Here is a 22,147-nt window from a genome sequence, read left to right on the forward strand (position 1 = left end):
ATTTGCACAACAGTTGAAAGATGTTGTAGAATGTAATTGACAAACACTGCAGATGATGTTGGATTCTGCAAGAAACAGAAATATTGCTGCTGCAGCTGCTGCTGCTGAATTTAAATCTGCAGATATTTCTTGGTACCTTAACTTGTGATATTTGACTAGGCATTTCCATTTGTCTGCTCCTGGAAGCACTTCCGCTTAATGGTGCTTTGTTACATGGTCAGCTATGCAGCCTTTGCACATTAGATGAATCCCTCACTCGTTTACTGTTTCGAGTCTTTCTCATTGAATCAATGACGAGAATCTGCTTGTATCTAAAATATAAACTTTCCCTGCTGCATGATTGTCAGATCCGTCATATAATACCTGGCTGTAACTCAAGCCAAGTTTAAGTTAATATTTATTGCTGATTACTTAAAATCTCTACAATAAAACTATATAAAAATAATTGTCAGAGAACAAGCACCTCATAAATACAGTAGATAAAACATAGTCCACCCCCTGCCAGGCTCACCTATTGCTTACTCCACAAAAAGTGCAAGGTCATGAACCTCATCTTCTGTGAACAAATACAGAAGCTCCAACAGAAAATCGACAACACAAAACCTGCTTCAACTCTTACACCCACCCCTTGCCATAGAATTCCACATTGGCCAGCCTTCACAACTCCATCTCTCCCTGACATACTCAACTCCCTCAAAACCACTTCTTATGAAGATGATGTCTTACCCCCGTCTTTCATCAAGCTCTCTCTCTGGGGATGCTGTCTCACTCCTACTCACTATTGTCAACGCCTTCCTCATCCAAAACATCTTCCCAAAAGCTCTCAAGACAGTCTTGATTTCCCCACTCCTAAAGAACCTACACCAGATCCTGATTAACTAGTTAACTACCAGACCATCGCCCATCTACCAGTCATTGGCAAAATCACTGAAAAAGCAGTCTATGTTCAACTCCAAAATCATGTCTATGATAACCATCTCCTGCCTGGAGACTAGTCTGGCCTCAGATCACACTCTTATAATTTGTAGACAATGCCATTCTCGCCACAGGTGAAGATGACCCCTCGATTCTGATTTTGCTGGACCTCCCAAAAGCCCTTAATACAGTCAACCACTCCTCCCTCTTATAGATCTTGGAATCTTGAATGGGATTCACTGGAAATGTCTTTCTCTGGCTCTCCTCCTATCTTTCCAACCAATGGCATTTTTTCACATGGGCACCTATAGGTCACAAAAGATCCCTATCACCTGTGGAGCCCCAAGGGGTTACATACTGTCTCTTGTCAACTTCATCCTTTACAAGGATCTGGGTGGTGCTCTACTCACAGATATCAGTATCATGATTTACCAGTATGCCAATGACATGCAACTCTACTTGAAAGTATCCTCTGCTTCAGATATCCAGTGCTCCAAACTATGCCTGCACATCATGCCCAGAGTCATCCTGATGCTCAACACAACCAAGACAGAATTCCAGTTATTTTCCAAGAACAAAAGCAAGAAACAACATAAATCTGGCTCAATTACTTGAATCTTGATGATTTTGAACCCCAGCCTTCAGTGAATAGCAAGTCACTTAGATTCATCCTGGACACTAACCTTATCCTCAAGGAACACATTACTGAAAAAACAGAAAGATGTCCTCTTACCAGCTCCACCTTCTAAAGAAAGTGAAACCAATATTTCCAGAAAGCACCTTCAGTACAAGGTCAAATTTCTGAAAGTGACCGCCACGGAACTGGAGGTGAATCCCTTCTATAGATCTTTGTTCCTTTTGGTCCTTTGTTCTTATCCTTTCTGACACATACACATTCATAAAAGCTACGGCTGTCTGATACCCACTCACCCTAAGCAGTAAAGTACCCTAAAGTCCTGATTTGGACTTTAGAATTACTGTCAAGCACTGGTCCTCTCCTAGCTGGATGGTGATATTATACCACTTACCTGCACCCTTTACTTCATTCAGGCTCCTCTAGAGGCAGTCTTCCATGCCACTCTAACCAACCCTGGAGGCCAACATGGCACAATACGTGATAACATAGCCATACCTGAACTCAAGAACTGGAAGAAGGAAGTGACCAGAAGGCAACTCTTCTCAAGCCCTACACCCATGACCTGGAACAGCATCCTTTTACATATCAGCTAAACTCTACAGCCCTGTGCTTCAGAAAGAATCTTGAAACATTGCTTCAAAGAGCATCTTCCTGACCTCCATTCAGGAACCTTCCTACTTTCCTCTCTGCCTCGCCTAACAACATAAGATATGTTTGTTCCTCCCTCCCTACCCTCTTTAGCATTCACACTGAGGCCCATATATATACTTTTTTAGCGCCGCATTTGCGTCGTTTTTTACGCGAAAGCTGTGCAAACTTACAAAATACAATTGTATTTTGTACGTTTGAGCCACTTTTTCGTCAAAAAGTGGCGCAAATACGGTGCTATAAAAAGTATAAATATGGGCCTGAATTGTTTGCTACACTCACAAATGCTATGCACTTTACTTAACTCCCTTGCTATGTTTGTGCTATGTGGGTCAAAATACATACATACTATGCTGCTTGCCAGTAGAATAATAGAAGGATTTAATTTGGGGATACATAATAATTGGTCTAATGTCTTATTATCAGGGTAAAAAACATTTTCTGAGAAAAAATAATGGCTGGTTTGTGTCCTGAGAATATGTTTGCACTGTGACTCAGGTACAAATCCATCACAGAGCAAAAAAGACCCTTTAAAAGGATTTTTATAATCATGAACTAATAATACAATGAGACCCGCTTCTGTTTGTGAATCCATTGAAAATGACTTTGAATGTAGAGAAGGAGCCCTGCAAGGGACACCAGCCCTATATCCCTGTATTCCATATCTCAAAATGCTATTTTGTATTGGACTTCTAACCCACCAATTGCAAAGTTGCAGTGAAAGAAATTGTCATGATGTGAAGGACAATGGGGGAGCATACTTCCTTCAATGCCCACAGCCCATATTCAGTAGCTGGATGCTTTTCCCTCACAGAAAGCTTCCACTTTGTCAATTTGTGTTTCGACATCCACTCAAGGGTATGCAAATGCAACTGCAGCAACAACCTAGCAATACATTCAACTGTGAGTTGCTCGGAAGAGAGCACACATACTTACATCATATAGCATCCATAGTTAAAAAGTGTACTACAACACATCGATGCATTAAAACACAATCTCAAATAGCCAACTCGCGCCACCTCTGCCAAAAACCGGGGCCCCTAGTTATCCGCATGCACAAAGCCTCATGAATCACAACCCGGCCCATACCTATATGCTCCGGTCCTTAAAGAATAACGACATTCGAGACTCCTAAACTTTTCAATTTTAGCTCACCAGTGTGGGAAGGCTGGGTGGACCTCGGACATCCAATTTTGAAGGATTTAGGATCTGGCTATCAATGTGACCAAAAAACAAAACACCTTTTATCAGCCACTTGCAGCTTGGGATTCATAGAAAACCCCATTAAAATAGCTTGAATATCCTGGGCCAAATCTATATTGAGTTCACAAATGCAATATCCTTTAATAGAGGTCCAGTATCCTGCTATTTTTGGGCAGTCCCAAATAATATGCAGCCAGTGCCCTTCACCCTCCCTGCGACACCTGAAGCATCTATTCTGCATTTGAGGGTTAATCCTATGTAAAAATTCAGTTCTGTATACTAGCCACTTTGTATAATATTGCATATGATGGAGATTTCCACCCCTTATCAGGGAGAAATTAAGGGCCTGATTTAATCTTTTTTAGGGCTGCATTTGCATCATTATTTGACGCAAAAGCGGCGCAAACGTACAAAATATAATTGAATTTTGTAAGTTTGCACTGCTTTTGCGTCAAAAAATGATGCAAATGCGGCGCTAAAAAAGTATAAATCAGGCCCTAAATCTATTCATCATATTCCATGTCTCAGCCATGATAGCGGCTCCCCCCTGGAGTGACATTTTAGTTTAGCTTTATTATACAAGCCTCGTGATTGATACTCCCTAAACGTAGCTACCCAGTATCTGACAGGCCTACTTTGATGAGATTCAATCAGCTCTGCAGTTAATGCAGTACTGGCTTTTCCCCGCACGGCAGTCTGTGCGTGGATTTCTCAAACTTGGCCTGCAGGCTTCTCCTTTCAAGGCCCCAGGAACTGGATAGGGCACCACTTGGCAGGGCAGGAGTCTCAGCAGAGGCTCCAGGTGCTGGCAGAGAGAAGTCTTGCTGTCCCTTAGACTTCAACGACAGGAGGCAAGCTCAATTTCAAGCCACTGGAGAGTTCTTCACAAGCAGGAAGGCACACAAAGTCCAGTCTTTGTCCTCTTGCACAGGCAGAAGGAGTAACTGCAGGATAGCTCTACAAAGTACAGTCAAAGGCAGGGCAGCTCTTCTGCCTCAGCTCTTCACCTCTTCTCCAGGCAGAGGTTCCTCTTGGTTTCCAGAAGTGATCTAAAGTCTGTGCTTTTGGGTGCCCTTCTTATACCCATTTTGCCCTTTGAAGTAGGCTTACTTCAAAGAAATTGCTCTCTTGTTTGTGAAATCCTGCCTTGGCCAGGCCCCAGACACACACCAGGGGGTTGGAGACTGCATTGTGTGAGGGCAGGCACAGCCCTTTCAGGTGTAAGTGACCACTCCTCCCCTCCCTCCTAGCAAAGATGGCTCATCAAAATATGCATGCTACACCCTTGCTCCCTTTGTGTCACTGTCTAAAGAGAGGTGCAACCAGCCCAACTGTCAAACTGATCCAGACATGGCGTCCACAAACAGGCAGTCACAGAATGGTTTAAGCAAAAAAATGCTCACTTTCTAAAAGTGGCACTTTCAAACACACAATTTCAAAATCTACTTTACTAAAAGATGCATTTGAAATTGTGAGCTCAGAGACCCCAAACTACACATGTCTATCTGCTCCCAAAGGGAATCTATGCTTTAATAAATTTTAAAGGCAGCCCCCATGTTAACCTATGAGAGGGATAGACCTTGCAACAGTGAAAAACAAATTTAGCAGTATTTCGCTGTTAAGACATATAAAACACCTTAGTATATGTCTTACCTTAAACATACACTGCACTCTGCCCTGCCCATGGGGTTACCTAGGACCTACCTTAGGGGTTTCTTACATGGAAGAAAAGGGAAGGCTTAGGCCTGGCAAGTGGGTACACTTACCAAGTCGAATTGGCAGTTTAAATCTGCACACACAGAGACTGCATTGGCAGGTCTGAGCCATGTTTACAGAGCTACTATGGTGTGTGGCACAACCAGTGCTGCAGGCCCACTAGTAGCATTTGATTTACAGGCCCTGGACACCTCTAATGCACTGTACTAGGGACTTATCAGTAAATCAAATATGCCAATCATGGATGAACCAATTACATACACATTTTGCATAGGAGCACTTGCACTTTAGCACTGGTTAGCAGTGGTACAGTGCCCAGATTAACAAAAACAGGGTCCAGCACACATCTAGAACCTGGGAAACAGAGGCAAAAAGTTAAGGGAGACCACACCAAGGATGAAAAGTGTAACAGAGGCCCATTGAAAACAATGGCATGCACCCTTTTAACGCCTGCTCTGAGCAGGCGTTAAAAATGCCAAAAAAAATGACTTTTTCACCCCCCCTAACAGAGAAATGCCCCCCCCCCCCATATATACATTATTCTTGGCACAGGCATATTGTGCCGCAAAGGGTTACAAATTGGTGCAATGCATGCATTGTGCCACTTTGTAAATCTGGTGCATCGATTTTGGCCTCATGGCCTCATGACAGTAATGTGGCGCAAAGAGGCGCTAGGGGCTCTTAAATAGACCCCTTAATCTGCAGGGTGCAGGGCAAAGCCAATAAAAAATTAAATAACGGCAGTATGGACATACGAACTAGAGCAACCCATCCCATTATAAAGATTGGCAGACCTGTCCACCTCGTACAGAGGGCCTTCATTTTTTAATAAGAGGTAGATAATTATATACGAGGAGATCGTCTACCTCTTCCGTAGTGAAAATGCCCAGATACCTCTTGGGCTTTGTATTCACTACTGGATATAATTCTTAAGGTAGCGTGTCAACCAGACAACTGCATAAAAGAATCTCGGTTTTGAGCCTGTTTAGTTTATATCCCTCTACAAGCTGGAATTTCTGAAGAATGCCGAACACTCTGATGAGTTACCTTATCGGGTTTTAAGAACAGGGCAGCATCATCGGCATACAACTTAATCTGAGCCATACCCTCATAGATGGCTCGACCTGCGTTTGGGAGCCTCGGATTTTGTGGGCATCATAGCGGTTTAGAAATGACCAGATATGCAATTACACCAGGCTCAATGTGGCGTGACCTAAGCATCGCCAATCGTGCATCAAAACTTCTATCTAGCCTATGCTGCTGCAGGAACGCTTCACTAGTTTTATTAACTTTAAAAAAAGTTTAAAAAATGCTGTCATAGTTAATAAGTTGTCAAATGAAACTTACGTATTAAACTGAATGACAGATTTTCATAAGAGAGATGTCCACGCGTATACGAGAAGAAAGGGACTGACATGGGGCACAGATTATCAGGAAAACTCCAAGGGGGGCAGATATACATTAAAATAGAGAAAAGGTTTCTGGTACCAATGCATCAAGCAGCCTTTCTCTGCTGATTGTGAAAGGCAGACATCTTGCCTGCCGGTATAATTCATAAGAGGATGATTCGACTGAACAAAATCTAGGGAAATTATCACTCTAGGAAAATTCAGTAATTGCTGCTTTCTCTCTGCAGGTTTGTGAAGCGGAAATCATTCTGTTTGAGGGCCCCCAGGCTCCCCTCGTCAATGCGAAAGAACTTACGCCGAAAGACAGCAGGGGAAAGAAAGAACAGGGAGGTGGAGTGCTTTGATTAACTTCAGACACTAGACAGAGATGACTTTGACTTATTTTCAAGTCGATGTCCCCGCCAGCCCTGTTAAAATTGTCGGGAAACTGCAGGTGTGCTGGTCCTAATCATAAAGTGATGGCGGTAACATGGGGTGCTCGTCTCAACGAAGACTGACGTACAGTCAGACATGCAGGCTGTCTACAACAGCATGTGTGAGGAACATCTACCTGTAAATAATTGAAGGGGGTCGGCATTTGCATATTTTTTGCTGATTCTGAAATCTGACTGGATTTTAATCAATGGTATCTCGATGACTACACGGTGCCAAAGATGTGTCTATTGCTCTTTAACAGTTGTTGCACCCACTTATTTACTACACACTACAAACTGTCACTTGGTTCCTAAATATGCAATGTGTTGAAGGTTTGGAGAAATGACAATGTCTCCAACTTTGCACCTGCTCAAGGATGCGTTATTTTTTAACACAAAGCCCTGTCTGGCTATCTAAGTAGATGGGCTTTGCGTCGGAAACCATGGGTGCGAGTGATGATCCGCCCAAGACCATCCACGTAATGCACCGCTTAACCTAAGGCAGCAGAGAAAAGGGCACCTTCTCAATGCAAAATGCCTTTTGCACTGGAAAGTAAGCAATGGCACAAAGTCTTGAAAAATCACCCCTTATATTCTTTGGGTGAAGCCTTACATTTCCAGGGTTATTGTGTTAGCTTTCTATAGATTATTACTGGGGAAGCACCTAATATGTGGAAAGAGAAAGCAAGTTGAACTCAATACATTTTTTGTGTTCTTTCAACAATATCATCTCCGTAGCCTGCCAGTGATTTCTGTTTGTCTTCATCACCATTGCTATTGTGAGCTGCCCAACATCCCAAGTTCCTAAAGAAGGAAAATTAAGATTCCACTGGAGTCCAAATGACAGGTTCTCATTATCCAGAAGCGAGAATTTCCTCTTGTGACCCTCTTTGATACCACTTACCTTGAGCTGAAGCCCACACGATGTGCAACAGAAGTAGGCAGAGAGCGCATCCCTTTGTGGTGATCATCTCTGGCTTTTCTGATCGGCTCACAATTCCTGCTTGAGATGTTCCACCAATGGATCCTCCTTCTAGCTCTCTGTCTCTGTCCTAGGGGATATAGGACATGGGTCAGTTTCCTTCTTTTCATTTTTGCTTAGACCAATAACAATGCAATCGTCTTAACTGTTTATTGCGTACCTTAGAGAAAACAATATGATAAAATTAATAAGCTGGTTTTGTGTACCCACTGCCATAAATTCACATTTCGGTTGGGAAATCTCAGTTGCTTGTTTTGGTGCTTTTATTTTCACAAAGGAATACACAGTTTGTGGGGACTTTAGTCAATGCCTTTCTTTTGCTTATCATAATTCTTATTTTCTTGATGTCTGTCTTAACCACTAGAATGCCCCCATCTCTACACATCCCTGCCGCCTCCATCTTCGGCACTGTGACTTCGAAAAATTCTGTACCAGCTTTTTGTGACCACAGTTTTATTTTGCAAACCTACCTATGTATTAATAGTTAATTGTGGAAAATAATGAATCACAAGAGTCACAGAATGACCTGCTTAATTAAAATTAATTAGGTGACCCCCCTGTGATTGATTACAATCAAATAAATGGTGGCCTGCTATGGATAGCAGACCACCATTCCTGTGATTAGATTCCAAAGCAGAAAACAGTTTATTCAAAAGAAGCTCAGGTTCCTTAATGTAGTGGTATGTTAATGATAGCAGGCAGTGCGCCCTAGACCACTACCTATTCCCCCTGAAACTACCACCCCATTCAAAAGGGGAAGGGTTCCAAGCAGGACCTCTTCACCTTTGCAAATCACTTATCATCCAACTTGAGTTGTCAGCTGACCTGTGGTTTACAACCAGAATTAGGGTTGCGAACCATTGATACAACGGTTACCAAATCGCAGTTTGTAAGGGACGTCCCTAAAACACCTCTTCAAATTGAGATGCAATATTCATTCCTGAACACTTTTTGTGATTCAGAAAAGAATTTATTGGAATCAGAAAATGGGACTAGTAAATATGTAAAAAAGGTTTTTCCACCCTCAAACCCTGTATTTTACCAAATCAGAGTGTTTGCAACCACAAAAACCGTACATCTGGCTATTACTTCCTGTATGGGTTATTTGTCAAGCAAGACTATAGTGATAAGACACCAACGTGATGTCCACTAAATGAGTGACGTGAAAGGGAGCTGGGCCTTGTATCCTTGCTTCTGCACTGGCCTTAACTGTTTTTGCTCACTTTTCCACATACCCCTCAACTTGATTTCTTTCTTGTTATCAAATTCTGTTACACAGCCTCCTTTTTCCACATTCTGTTTTAAAGATGTTTGACTCAATACAATCAAATATTCTGGTTCTTTTCCTCTGTTGTACACACTGTCACTGTTATTGAGCTTTTGTTCTCACTTACAAACGAACTATTTATTGAGTTGTCTTGTCGCTACTGGTAACATTGACGGATTGCTACTATGCCCTCGTAATGCATGTAAATTGTCCTTGAGCAGCACCACAATTCAAAGGAAAACTGCTTGCATGAACATTGGTAATCAGCCATCACTTCTCTGCCAGACCTTTACTGGTAAAACTGGCACTTCTCTGCAGGACTCACATGGGCAAAGCAAGGGAGTGTTCTGCACGACTTGTGCATGCCTAGCAGCGTTTTTCAGTGGCACTTGTTCGCTGCACTAACAAAGGCACGGCAGTGGCCCTTCTCTACAGCACTGTCACTGACATGGCAGTGGCACTTCTTTGTAGCACTACTAGTGGCACAAGAGTGATATTTCTTTGCGCTACTATTACTGGCATATCAGTGACACCTCTTTGCAGTACTAGATTTACAGTACGGTTATTGGCAAAAAATTGCACTTCTTCGCAGTACTATTACAGTACTATTACAGTCATGGCAGTGGCATTTCTTTGCAGTAATATCTCTGGCATGACTGTGACATTTCTTTGCAGTATTAATACAGGTATTACAGCTGTGGCGTTTCTTTGCAGTGCTATAACTGGCACGGCAGTGATGCATCTTAGCAGTACTATTACTGGCACTGAAGTGGCACTTCTTTGTAGTACTGTCGCTCGCATGATACTGGCGATTCTTTGCAATGCAGTGGCACTTCTTTGCAGTGATATCATTGGAGTAACAGTGATATGTCTTTGCAGTACTATTTCCGGTTCAACAGCAGCCCTTCTTTGCAGTACTATTACAGACATAGCTGTAGCACTATTTTGCAGTACTAATAATTGCATGGCAGTGAACTTCTTCGTAGTACTATTACCTACATGGTAGCTGAACGTCCATGCGGTACTATTACTGGCATTGCAGTGGTATTTCTTTGAGGTATTAATACTGGTACAGTAGTGGCACTTCTTTGCAGCACTAATAATGGCATTCATTGCAGTACAACTGCTGGTACGGCAGTTGCACTTCCTTGTAATTTTATTACTGGCATGTCAAAGGTATTTTCTTGTAGTGCTATTACTGCAAGGGTAGAGGCACTTCGTTGCAGTGCTATCACTGGCATGACAGTGGAACTTCTTTTCAGTATCATTATTGGTATGGCAGTATGTAGGAGGCTGGCTTGGCTTGTAGTGGGTACCAAGGGGTACTTACACTCTGTACCAGGTCCAGTTATCCCTTATTAGTGTAGAAGAGGTGTTTCTAGCAGCTTAGGCTGATAGAAGGTAGCTATAGCAGAGCAGCTTAGGCTGAACTAGGAGACATGTAAAGCTCCTACTATACCACTGGTGTCATATGCACAATATCATAAGAAAACACAATACACAGATATACTAAAAATAAAGGTACTTTATTTTTATGACAATATGCCAAAAGTATCTCAGTGAGTACCCTCAGTATGAGGATGCCAAATATACACAAGATATATGTACACGATACCAAAAATATGCAGTAATAGCAAAAGGAAGTAATGCAAGCAATGTAAAGTTACAGTAGATTGCAATAGGAGCACATAGGTATAGGTGCAACACAAACCATATACTCTAGAAGTGGAATGCGAACCACGAATGGACCCCAAACCTATGTGAGCTTGTAGAGGGTCGCTGGGACTGTAAGAAAACAGTGAGGGTTAGAAAAATAGCCCACCCCAAGACCCTGAAAAGTAGGTGTAAAGTGCACCTATATTCCCCAGAGAGCACAGAAGTCGTGATAGGGGAATTCTGCAATGAAGACCAACACCAGCAATGCAACCAAAGTGGATTTCTGGATGAGAGTACCTGTGGAACAAGGGGACCAAGTCCAAGAGTCGCGACAAAGTCGAGATTAAGGCAGATGCCCAGGAAATGCCAGCTGAGGGTGCAAAGAAGCTGCCACCGGATGGTAGAAGCTGTGGATTCTGCAAGAACGAAGAGGACTAGGAACTTCCCCTTTGGAGGATGGATGTCCCACGTGGTGAAAAAGCTGCAAACAAGCCTTGCTAGCTGCAAGGGTTGCGGTTAGGGTTTTTGGATGCTGCTGTGGCCCAGGAGGGACCAGGATGTTGCCACTTGGATGAGGAGACAGAGGGGGCGCCCAGCAAGTCAGGGAGCCCTCACAGAAGCAGGCAGCACCCACAGAAGTGCCAGAACAGGCACTACAAGGAGGAGTGAACCGGAGCTCACCCAAAGACACAAAAGGGAGTCCCACGATGCCGGAGGACAACTCAGGAGGTTGTGCACTGCAGGTTAGAGTGTCGGGGACCCAGGCTTGGCTGTGCACCAAGGAAATCCTGGAAGAGTGCACAGGAGCCGGAGCAGCTGCAAATCACGTGGTACCCAGCAATGCAGTCTAGCGTGGGGAGGCAAGGACTTACCTCCACCAAACTTGGACTGAAGAGTCACTGGACTGTGGGAGTCTTTTGGACAGAGTTGCTGAGTTCCAGGGACCACGCTCGTCGTGCTGAGGGGGGACCCAGAGGACCGGTGATGCAGTCTTTTGTTGCCTGCAGTTGCAGGGGGAAGATTCCGTCGACCCACGGGAGATTTCTTCAGAGCTCCTGGTGCAAGAAGAAGGCAGGCTACCCCCAGAGCATGCACCACCAGGAAACAGTCGAGAAAGCCGGCAGGATGAAGCGATACAAGGTTGCAGTAGTCGTCTTTGATACTTTGTTGCGGTTTTGCAGGCGTCCTGAGCAGTCAGCGGTCGATCCTTCGGCAGAAGGTGAAGAGAGAGATGCAGAGGAACTCTGATGAGCTCTTGCATTCGTTATCCAAAGAATTCCCCAAAGTAGAGACCCTAAATAGCCAGAAAAGGAGGTTTGGCTACCTAGGCTAGGATAGGCTAGCAACACAGGTAAGAGCCTATCAGGAGAAGTCTCTGACGTCACCTGCTGGCACTGGCCACTCAGAGCAGTCCAGTGTGCCAGCAGCACCTCTGTTTCCAAGATGGCAGAGGTCTGGAGCACACTGGAGGAGCTCTGGGCACCTCCCCTGGGAGGTGCAGGTCAGGGGAGTGGTCACTCCCCTTTCCTTTGTCCAGTTTCGCGCCAGAGCAGGGCTGGGGGATCCCTGAACCGGTGTAGACTGGCTTATGCAGAGATGGGCACCATCTGTGCCCATCAAAGCATTTCCAGAGGCTGGGGGAGGCTACTCCTCCCCCGCCCTGACACCTTTTTCCAAAGGGAGAGGGTGTAACACCCTCTCTCTGAGGAAGTCCTTTGTTCTGCCTTCCTGGGCCAAGCCTGGCTGGACCTTAGGAGGGCAGAAACCTGTGTAAGGGGTTGGCAGCAGCAGCAGCTGCAGTGAAACCCCGGGAAAGGCAGTTTGCCAGTACCCGGGTCTGTGCCAGAGACTCGGGGGATCATGGAATTGTCTCCCCAATGCCAGAATGGCATTGGGGTGACAATTCCATGATCTTAGACATGTTACATGGCCATGTTCGGAGTTACCATTGTGACGCTATACATAGGTAGTGACCTATGTATAGTGCACGCGTGTAATGGTGTCCCGGCACTCACAAAGTCCGGGGAATTTGCTCTGAACGATGTGGGGGCACCTTGGCTAGTGCCAGGGTGCCCACACACTAAGTAACTTAGCACCCAACCTTTACCAGGTAAAGGTTAGACATATAGGTGACTTATAAGTTACTTAAGTGCAGTGGTAAATGGCTGTGAAATAACGTGGACGTTATTTCACTCAGGCTGCAGTGGCAGGCCTGTGTAAGAATTGTCAGAGCTCCCTATGGGTGGCAAAAGAAATGCTGCAGCCCATAGGGATCTCCTGGAACCCCAATACCCTGGGTACCTCAGTACCATATACTAGGGAATTATAAGGGTGTTCCAGTATGCCAATGTGAATCGGTGAAATTGGTCACTAGCCTGTTAGTGACAAATTGTAAAGAGAGAGCATAACCACTGAGGTTCTGGTTAGCAGAGCCTCAGTGAGACAATTAGGCATCACACAGGGAACACAGACATATAGGCCACAAACTTATGAGCACTGGGGTCCTGGCTAGCAGGGTTCCAGTGACACATAACAAACATACTGAAAACATAGGGTCTTCACTATGAGCACTGGGCCCTGGCTAGCAGGATTCCAGTGAGACATTGAAAACACCCTGACATATACTCACAAACAGGCCAAAAGTGGGGGTAACAAGGCTAGAAAGAGGCTACTTTCTCACACAGTAACAATTCTCTGCAGTACTATGACTGGCATGAGAGTGGCACTTCTATATAGTACTGGATTGGCAGTAGCACTTCATTGCAGTACTATTACGTCATGGTATGGCAGTAATATTTATTTGGGGTACACTTACAATTCCACTTCTTCAGATGACCTTTATTGGCATGGCAGTGACATTTCTCTGATGGACCATCACTGGCATGCCAGTAGCACGACTTTGCCGTACTAATACTGGCACAAAAGTGACATCTCTTTCTAGTACTGTTACTGGCATATAAGTAGCACTTCTTTGTAGTACTAATACTGGCATGACTGTGACAGTTCTTTCGACTACTACTACTACTAGCATATTATTAGTGTTTTTTTGAAGTTCTATCACTGCCATGTCAGTGGCATGTCTTTGAAGTACCATAACAGGCACGTCAGTGACTTTTTGCAGTATGACTACTTTCATGGTAGTGGCACGTCCTTACAGTACTGTAACTGGCAGAGCAGTGACTTTTGTTAGTAGTCCCCCTTCTGGCATGACAATGGCTCTTCCTTTGAGTACTATAATTATGAATGTCATGGCAGCGCCACATATTTGCAATGTTGTTACCGGCATGGAAGTGACACGTTTTTGCAATACTGTTATTGGCACCTCAATGACATTTCTTTACTATTACGGGGATAGCAGTGGCACTTCTTTACAATATTGTTGCTGGCAAGGCAGGCATACTTTTTTGCAGTACTACAACTGTCCTTGCAGTGGTAAGTCTCTGCAGTACTCTCACTGGCATGAGGCATTTCTTTGTAGTATTATAGCTAGCATGACAGTAACATGTCTTTGCAGTACTATTACTGGAATGCCTGTGGTACTTTTTCACAGTACTACCACTGGCAAGATAGTTGCACTTCTTTACCTTACTACCACTGGCATGTCAGTAGTGTGTCTTTGTAGCACTATTAGCAGTATGCCAGAGCAATATCATTGCAGCATGTTTACTGGCATCAGAATGGTATTTATGTGCAGCATTGTTACTGACAGAGCAGTGACATTTATTTACAATACTGTTACTGGCATGGCAGTGGCACTTCTGTGTAGTACCATTACTGCCACAGTAGTCACCCACATGTTTGCAGCTTTGGCACGCACACCCATTGAAGTACTATTACTGGTACTGAAGTGGCACACTTCTTTGAATTACCATCAGTTTTTCGGCAGTAGGCCTTCCTTGCAGTACTAATACTTGTATTGCAGTTCCATTTCTTTGCATTACTATTACTGGTATGGCAGGCACACTTTGTTAGAGTACTATAACTGGCATGGCATGACATTTATTTGCAGCATTATTACTGGCAAAAGAGTGACACTTCTTTGTAATACTATCACTGGCATGGCAGTGGCACTTCTTTGCAGTCCTAACAACGGCGTGACAATGGAATTTCTTGGCACAAATATTACTGAGATGTCAGTACCACTTTTTCACAGTCAGCTTACTGGCGCGTCAGTGGCACATCCTTGCAATACTATGACTATAATTTGCTAGACAGTGGTTCTTCTTTGCAGTACTCTCTGTGGTATGCCAATGGCACTACCATGCAGGATCATCACTGGCATGGCTCTACTTTGCATTACTATTACTGGCAGGACAGTGGCATTTGTTTGCAGTACTGCTACTGGTATGTCAGTGGCACTTCTTTGCAGTACCCTAACTGGCATGGCAGTGGCACTGCCATACAATACCATCACTGTCACTTTCAAGGCAGTGGCACTTCCTTGCAGTCCTATAACTGGCATGACAGTGGCGTTTCTCTGTAATACTTTTACTGGAAATGCTGTGGCATTTCTTTGCAGTAGTATTACTTGTAAGGCAGTGACATTTCTTTGCAGTACAATTACTGGCATACCAGCGACACTTATGTGCAGTATTATCACTGGCATGACAGTGGCTCTTCTTTGCAGTACTATAACTACCACCCGCATGGCTGTGGCACCTTTAGATAGTAGTTTTACTGCTGTGACAATGCAATGTCTTTGCAGTATTAATAATGGCAAGGTAACGATATTGCTTTTCAGTATTGTAACTGGCAGTGCTATTGGTGTAATTGGACTGATGGTGGCATTTCTTTGAAGTACTAATCCAGGCAATGCAGGGGCACTAACTCACACTACTATTAGTGGCATGACAGTGATATTTGTTTGCAGTACTATTACTGGCATATCAGTGGTCCTTCTTTGCTGTAGTAATACTGGCGCAAACATGATGTGTATTTGCACTACTAGTCCTGGCAGGGCAGTCATACCTCTCTACATACTATTGCTGGCACAGCAGTGGCACTTCTTTCCATTCCTTTTACTGGCAGAATAGTGGCACTAGTTTGCTGTACTATTACTGGCATGTCCATGGCACTTCTTCCCAGTACCCTTACTAGCATGGTAGTGGCATTACCTGACAATACTATCACTATCACTCTCATGGTAGTGGCACTTCCTTACAGTACAATTACTGGCATGTTCTTGGCACTTCTTCGCAGTACCCTTACTGGCATGGCAGTGGCACTACTTTATAATACTATCACTGGCATGGCAGTGGCACTCCCTTGCAGTACTATTACTGGCATGACAGTGGCATTTCTTTGCAGTACTATTACTTGACAATCTGTGGCATGTCTTTGCAGTACTAATACTGGTAAGTCAGTGGCACGTCTTTGCAGTACTATTACTGGCATGCCATTGGTACATACATGCAGTATCATAACTGGCATGGCAGTGGTACTTCTTGCATTACTATGACTATCACCCAAATGACTGGGTCACCTCTAGGTAGTAGTTTTACTGGTGTGACAGTGCTATGTCTTTGCAGCACTAATAATGGTATGGTAACAACATTTCATTGCAGCTTTGTAACTGGCAGTGCTTTCATTACATTGGCATGGTTGTGGCACTTCCTCGCATCTTTGCAGTACTATTACTGGAATGTGGGATCATCACTGGCATGGTAGTGGCACTTCTGGCAGTACTATAACTATCGCTGGCATGGTAGTGGCACCTCTAGGTATTAGTATTACTGGTGTGACAGTGCTTCGTCTTTGCAGTACTATTAATGACATGGTAACAGCATTTCTCTGCGGCATTGTAACTGGCAGTGCTATCAGTATCATTGGTATGGTGCTGGCACTTCTTTGAGGTACTATTACAGGCAAAGCATGGGGCACTAATTTAGTACTACTATTATTGGCCTGACAGCGACATTGTTTTCAGGACTACTATTGGCATATTACTAGTAGCCCATCTTCGCTGTAGTAATACTGACACAAGAGTGATGTTTATTTGCAGTACTAGTCCTGGCAGGGCAGTCATACTTCTTTGCATACTATCAGTGTCACTGCAGTGGCACTTCTTTCCAGTACTATTACTGGCATGGCAGTAGTACTTTTTTGCAGTAGTATTACTCGCATGTCTGTGGCACTTCTTCGCAGTATCCTTACTGGCATGACATGTGGCTCTTCCCTGCAGTACTATTACTGGCATGGCAGTGGTACTTCTGTGCAGTACTACTTCTGGCATGGCACATGTACTTTTTTGAAATACTGTTACTGGCATGACTCTGACAGTTCTTTGAAATACTAATACATGCAACGCACTAATATTTCTTTGCAGTGCTATTATTGGCATGCCATTGGCACTTCTTTGCAATACTATTACTGGCATGGCAGTGACACTTTTGTTTAGTAGTACAATTGCTGATACAGCAGTGGCACTTATTTGCAGTACTCTTACTGGCATGACATCGCACCTCTTTACAGTACTGGTGCTGGCTTGGGAGTAGTACTTCTTAACAGTAGTATTACTGGCATGACAGTAATATTTCTTTGCAATATTATTACTAGCATGGCAGTAGCATAACATTGGAGTGTTAATTTCTTTGCAGTACAATCACTACCACCAGCATGGCTGTAGTACTTCTTTGAAGTACTAATACTGGCATGGCAGTGACACTTCTTTGCAGTACTGTTACTGACAAACCAGTGCCACTTATTTGCAGCACTAATATTTGCATGACATTGACATTTCTTTGCAGTACTATTACTGTCAAAGCAGTGGCAGTTGTTGGCAGTATTGTCACTGGCATGACAGTGGCACATCCTTGCAGTAGCATACTGGCAGGCACTGCCACATCTTTGCAGCACAAACACTGGAATTACATTGACATGTCTGTGCAGTGTCATTACTGGTTTGTCATTGTCACTTATTTGCAGAACTACCACTTGCATTGCAGTGGCAGTTCCTTGCAGTACTATTATTGTCACAACAGTGTGCTTGTGTGATTGTGTGTGTGGGAGAGAAAGGCAGACCGAGGGATTAAAGAGAATCAGAGACCAGTGACAGCTGTGAGAGATATAGACAGACAGGGAGTGAGACAGGTGAGAGTAACAGGCTATAGACACACAGAGAGGTGACAAAGAGAAAACCATGAGTGAGATGGGAAGACTGGTGAGATGGGGTGACAGTATGAGAGATGAGAGATAGGTAAAAGAGGGAGAGAAAGGTGTAGGAAAAGTGATAAAGAGACTGCTGGTGATAGACAACTGAGAGGCAGAGGGAGATATGTGCCACTGCAACCAAGCTATACATGGGTGATGAGCCCTAACAAGGGCAAAACTGGTCCTGGTTGCTTGTGCTCCGGTTGCCAGTGCGGGCGGATCTGTTCTTATTAGAGCAGGGTTGAGGCTGATTTAGATATAGCTGGGTCCAGTCTGAGGTATTATGCTGTGCAAAGTAACAATGGACTTGAATGCAGCTTGCGGGTTCAGCAGTGGCTGGGAATAATTCATGCGTGCCATACATCACGTTTTGTGTACTTCTGTTATACTTTTACCTGCACAGTAACATTTCACAGCAGACTTGTTACACTTTTACAGGGACTGTACTGACACTTCTATGCAAGTCTGTTGTATATCTTTACTGGGGCAGTACTGATACTTCTATGCAAGTCTGTTGTATATCTTTAATGGGGCAGTACTGACACTTCTATGCAAGTCTGTTGTATATCTTTACTGGGGCAGTACTGACACTTCTATGCAAGTCTGTTGTATATCTTTACTGGGGCAGTACTGACACGTCTATGCAAGTCTGTTGTATATCTTTACTGGGGCAGTACTGACACTTCTATGCAAGTCTGTTGTATATCTTTACTGGGGCAGTACTGACACTTCTATGCAGATCTGTTATATATCGTTACTGGGGAAGTACTGACACTTCTATGTAAGTCTGTTGTATATCTTTACTGGGGCAGTACTGACACTTCTATCCAAGTCTGTTGTATACCTTTACTGGGGCAGTACTGACACTTCTATGCAAGTCTGTCGTATATCTTTACTGGGGCAGTACTGACACTTCTATGTAAGTCTGTTGTATATCTTTACTGGGGCAGTACTGACACTTCTATGTAAGTCTGTTGTATATCTTTACTGGGGCAGTACTGACACTTCTATCCAAGTCTGTTGTATACCTTTACTCCGGCAGTACTGACACTTCTATGCAAGTCTGTCGTATATCTTTACTGGGGCAGTACTGACACTTCTATGTAAGTCTGTTGTATATCTTTACTGGGGCAGTACTGACACTTCTATGCAGATCTGTTATATATCGTTACTGGGGCAGTACTGACACTTCTATGTAAGTCTGTTGTATATCTTTACTGGGGCAGTACTGACACTTCTATCCAAGTCTGTTGTATACCTTTACTGGGGCAGTACTGACACTTCTATGCAAGTCTGTCGTATATCTTTACTGGGGCAGTACTGACACTTCTATGTAAGTCTGTTGTATATCTTTACTGGGGCAGTACTGACACTTCTATGTAAGTCTGTTGTATATCTTTACTGGGGAAGTACTGACACTTCTATCCAAGTCTGTTGTATACCTTTACTGGGGCAGTACTGACACTTCTATGCAAGTCTGTCGTATATCTTTACTGGGGCAGTACTGACACTTCTATGTAAGTCTGTTGTATATCTTTACTGGGGCAGTACTGACACTTCTATGCAAGTCTGTTGTATATCTTTACTGGGGCAGTACTGACACTTCTATGCAGGTCTGTTATACCTTTACGTGGCGGAACATGCACTTCCAGGCAGGTCTGTTAAACCTTTACTGAGGCACTACTGGCACTTCTGAGCAGGTCTAATATATCTTTACTGGGACAGTAGTGGTGCTTCTTGTCAGGGCCGTTATACCTGTATAAGGACATTACTTCCACTTCCCCACAGTCTCAGCTACATTTTTGGGACAGTACTGACCCTTCGCTGCAGGAGAGAACCTCTTGGTTCCTTAAGGTAAGGCTGCAAAATGTTTTAAACAGTATCTTTCTGCACACAAAGCTAATCTAGAAAGTAGCCCGCTCACCTTGTCCAGCCGTCCCCTGTCTAAGTTTTTATTCACTAGAAAATGTTCTGTTTAGTCAAAAGGTAATATTCAAACTATTGTTTCCTGTAATTCTGATTAAATGGGGCCGGGGGCTTCTTGCTACATTTTCTGGTTTGCTTCAATTGAACCAAATAGAATAACACATCAGATAACTAGGAGTTGTAAAAGAAAACCCCCTGAACTGGAAAGCTTGTGCCTAACAGCTATAGGGTGATCTACCAAGTCCAGATACATAAGTAATGCAACACACATCCCCGACAGCCCATGGGAATTCCCTTCGAAGAAGTGGAGGTTCTCAGTTTCCCAAAATGTTGCTATGCTGACACAAGGTTTGTGGAGTAAATGGAACATATTCAGCTAAGCATAAAAGGCTGTGAGTCGGTCTCAATCATTCTCTGTCAATGGTAATAATTATTGATGTTGTGGGAACCAGAACAAAGGGCAAACTGTTAAAAGAGTGCTGAGAAGGCACAGACATCCATGGCAAGGGTGTTTTGGGAATAGTTGAAACAGAGTTGAACTATTGCTGACAAAGATAAGAAACCCAAAATATAATGACTAACAATGATGCACATGCTTACCAAGTCTGCATAACTAAAGCTAGACCTCAAAAATCAACAATACATTAAGTAATATTTACATTTTCCTCATATTATACACCAATATAGATGACAAGTCAGTGTTCACTCAGTTATTGCTGGAACTATATATTTGGAATTGTTAGCACCACCTTAAACCGAGCACTTGATAAAATAGGCAAATCATATGTATTTTTTATCAGGCCTAAACATTAAAACATTAAAGCTAGTGGGACAAAGCTTCTCCTGAATGCAATAAAGCAGTGCTTCCAAAATATTTTAGAACTACGACCCACCTTTTAGGTACCACAAACTTTCGCAACCTAACTAGCTGGGAGATTTGTTATTGTAACTAAAACATCTTGTGGCAGTACACTGTTATTTTCAGACAGCAAATTTTATTGAAATGTCCATTAAATTTGCACAGACATACATTTTTATTGATACAACTAAATTGCACACAATGATAATGTGTGGAAATCGTGTTTCGTGAATATTTATCGTTTGTACATCACCAAGGGCCAAATGTATCAAGCGTTTTTGCATTCGCAAACGGTGTGAATGACCGTTTGCGAATGCAAAAATGCCTTTCAGTATGTATGAAAGGCATTCGCAGTGCAATTTTAAGGAATGGCTAAAATAGCGATTCCTTAAAATTGCGACCCCATTTAGAGAAGCGTAAATTGCGATTCTCTAAATTAGAAATCGCAAATAAGGAGTCCTTATTTGTGATTTCTTAAGCACATGTATAAAGCTTTTCCTTTATGCGAATTGGGCATTAAGGAATCGCAATTACCACCAAGTAAAAAATGCATTTTTAAAATTGACATGTAACACACACATGCCCCTTTGGCATGTGTACCCTTACATGCCCTGAAATATTTCAGCACCCTGGGGTTTTGCATTTCAGTTAGGAATTCGCAATTTGGGAAATGCATAAAATTCGCAAGTATGGGCCATAGGTGCGAATGGGCTCAGAATCGCTCTTTGCGATTCGGTAATAGCATTTTCGATTTTTAAGAAATCGCTATTACCGAATCACAAATATGATACATGCCATTTTGTGAATCAGAAATAGCGATTTCTTAAAAATCGCTATTAGAGAATCGCAAAGTGGATTCTTCATACATCTGGCCCCAAGTGCCTTGATATGTTTTGATCATATTAAAATCTGCTTCCATCACAGTTCAGAATTACAAAAGTGTGATACAGTTTTGATTCCTTAACTGAAGAAGGTGTACAGTTCATAAACCGATACAGCTTGAAATTTGACCTCTGTCTTTGAAGGGCAGCAAATGTGATAATTGAAATACACAGTTTAAAGGCAACTTAATTTATTTCTTAAACTTTTGCAACCCACCAAGGATCACTGCCCACTACTGTGTTGCAAAACACAGTTTAGGAAACACTGCTAAGCATATAGTTTATATTTTATTTATACATACAAAAAAAGCTGTTTTTAATGTACTTTTTCTGACTTCTCAAAAACTAAGTGTTGGACCTGGCATCCTTGGTGTGGACTCCACTAACGTTTTGCCTCTGCTTCCCAAGTTGTTGCTGTGTGCTGGACTCTGTTTTTGCTGTTTTTGTTACTCTGGGCACTTTACCACTGCTGACCAATGCTAAAGT

General features: G+C 43.2%; 1 protein-coding gene across 1 annotated transcript in view; it reads right to left on the reverse strand.

The window, feature by feature from the left end:
• Positions 1-22,147, reverse strand: part of CILP (cartilage intermediate layer protein) — a 167,036-nt gene that overhangs the window by 107,653 nt on the left and 37,236 nt on the right. Inside the window, exon 2 of the mRNA XM_069222834.1 lies at positions 7,846-7,993. Coding sequence (XP_069078935.1) covers positions 7,846-7,912 — 67 coding nt within the window. The 5' untranslated portion in view covers positions 7,913-7,993. The remainder of the gene's footprint in view (positions 1-7,845; positions 7,994-22,147) is intronic.

Source organism: Pleurodeles waltl, chromosome 3_1 (genome assembly GCF_031143425.1).
Source record: "Pleurodeles waltl isolate 20211129_DDA chromosome 3_1, aPleWal1.hap1.20221129, whole genome shotgun sequence".
Classification (NCBI taxonomy): domain Eukaryota; kingdom Metazoa; phylum Chordata; class Amphibia; order Caudata; family Salamandridae; genus Pleurodeles; species Pleurodeles waltl.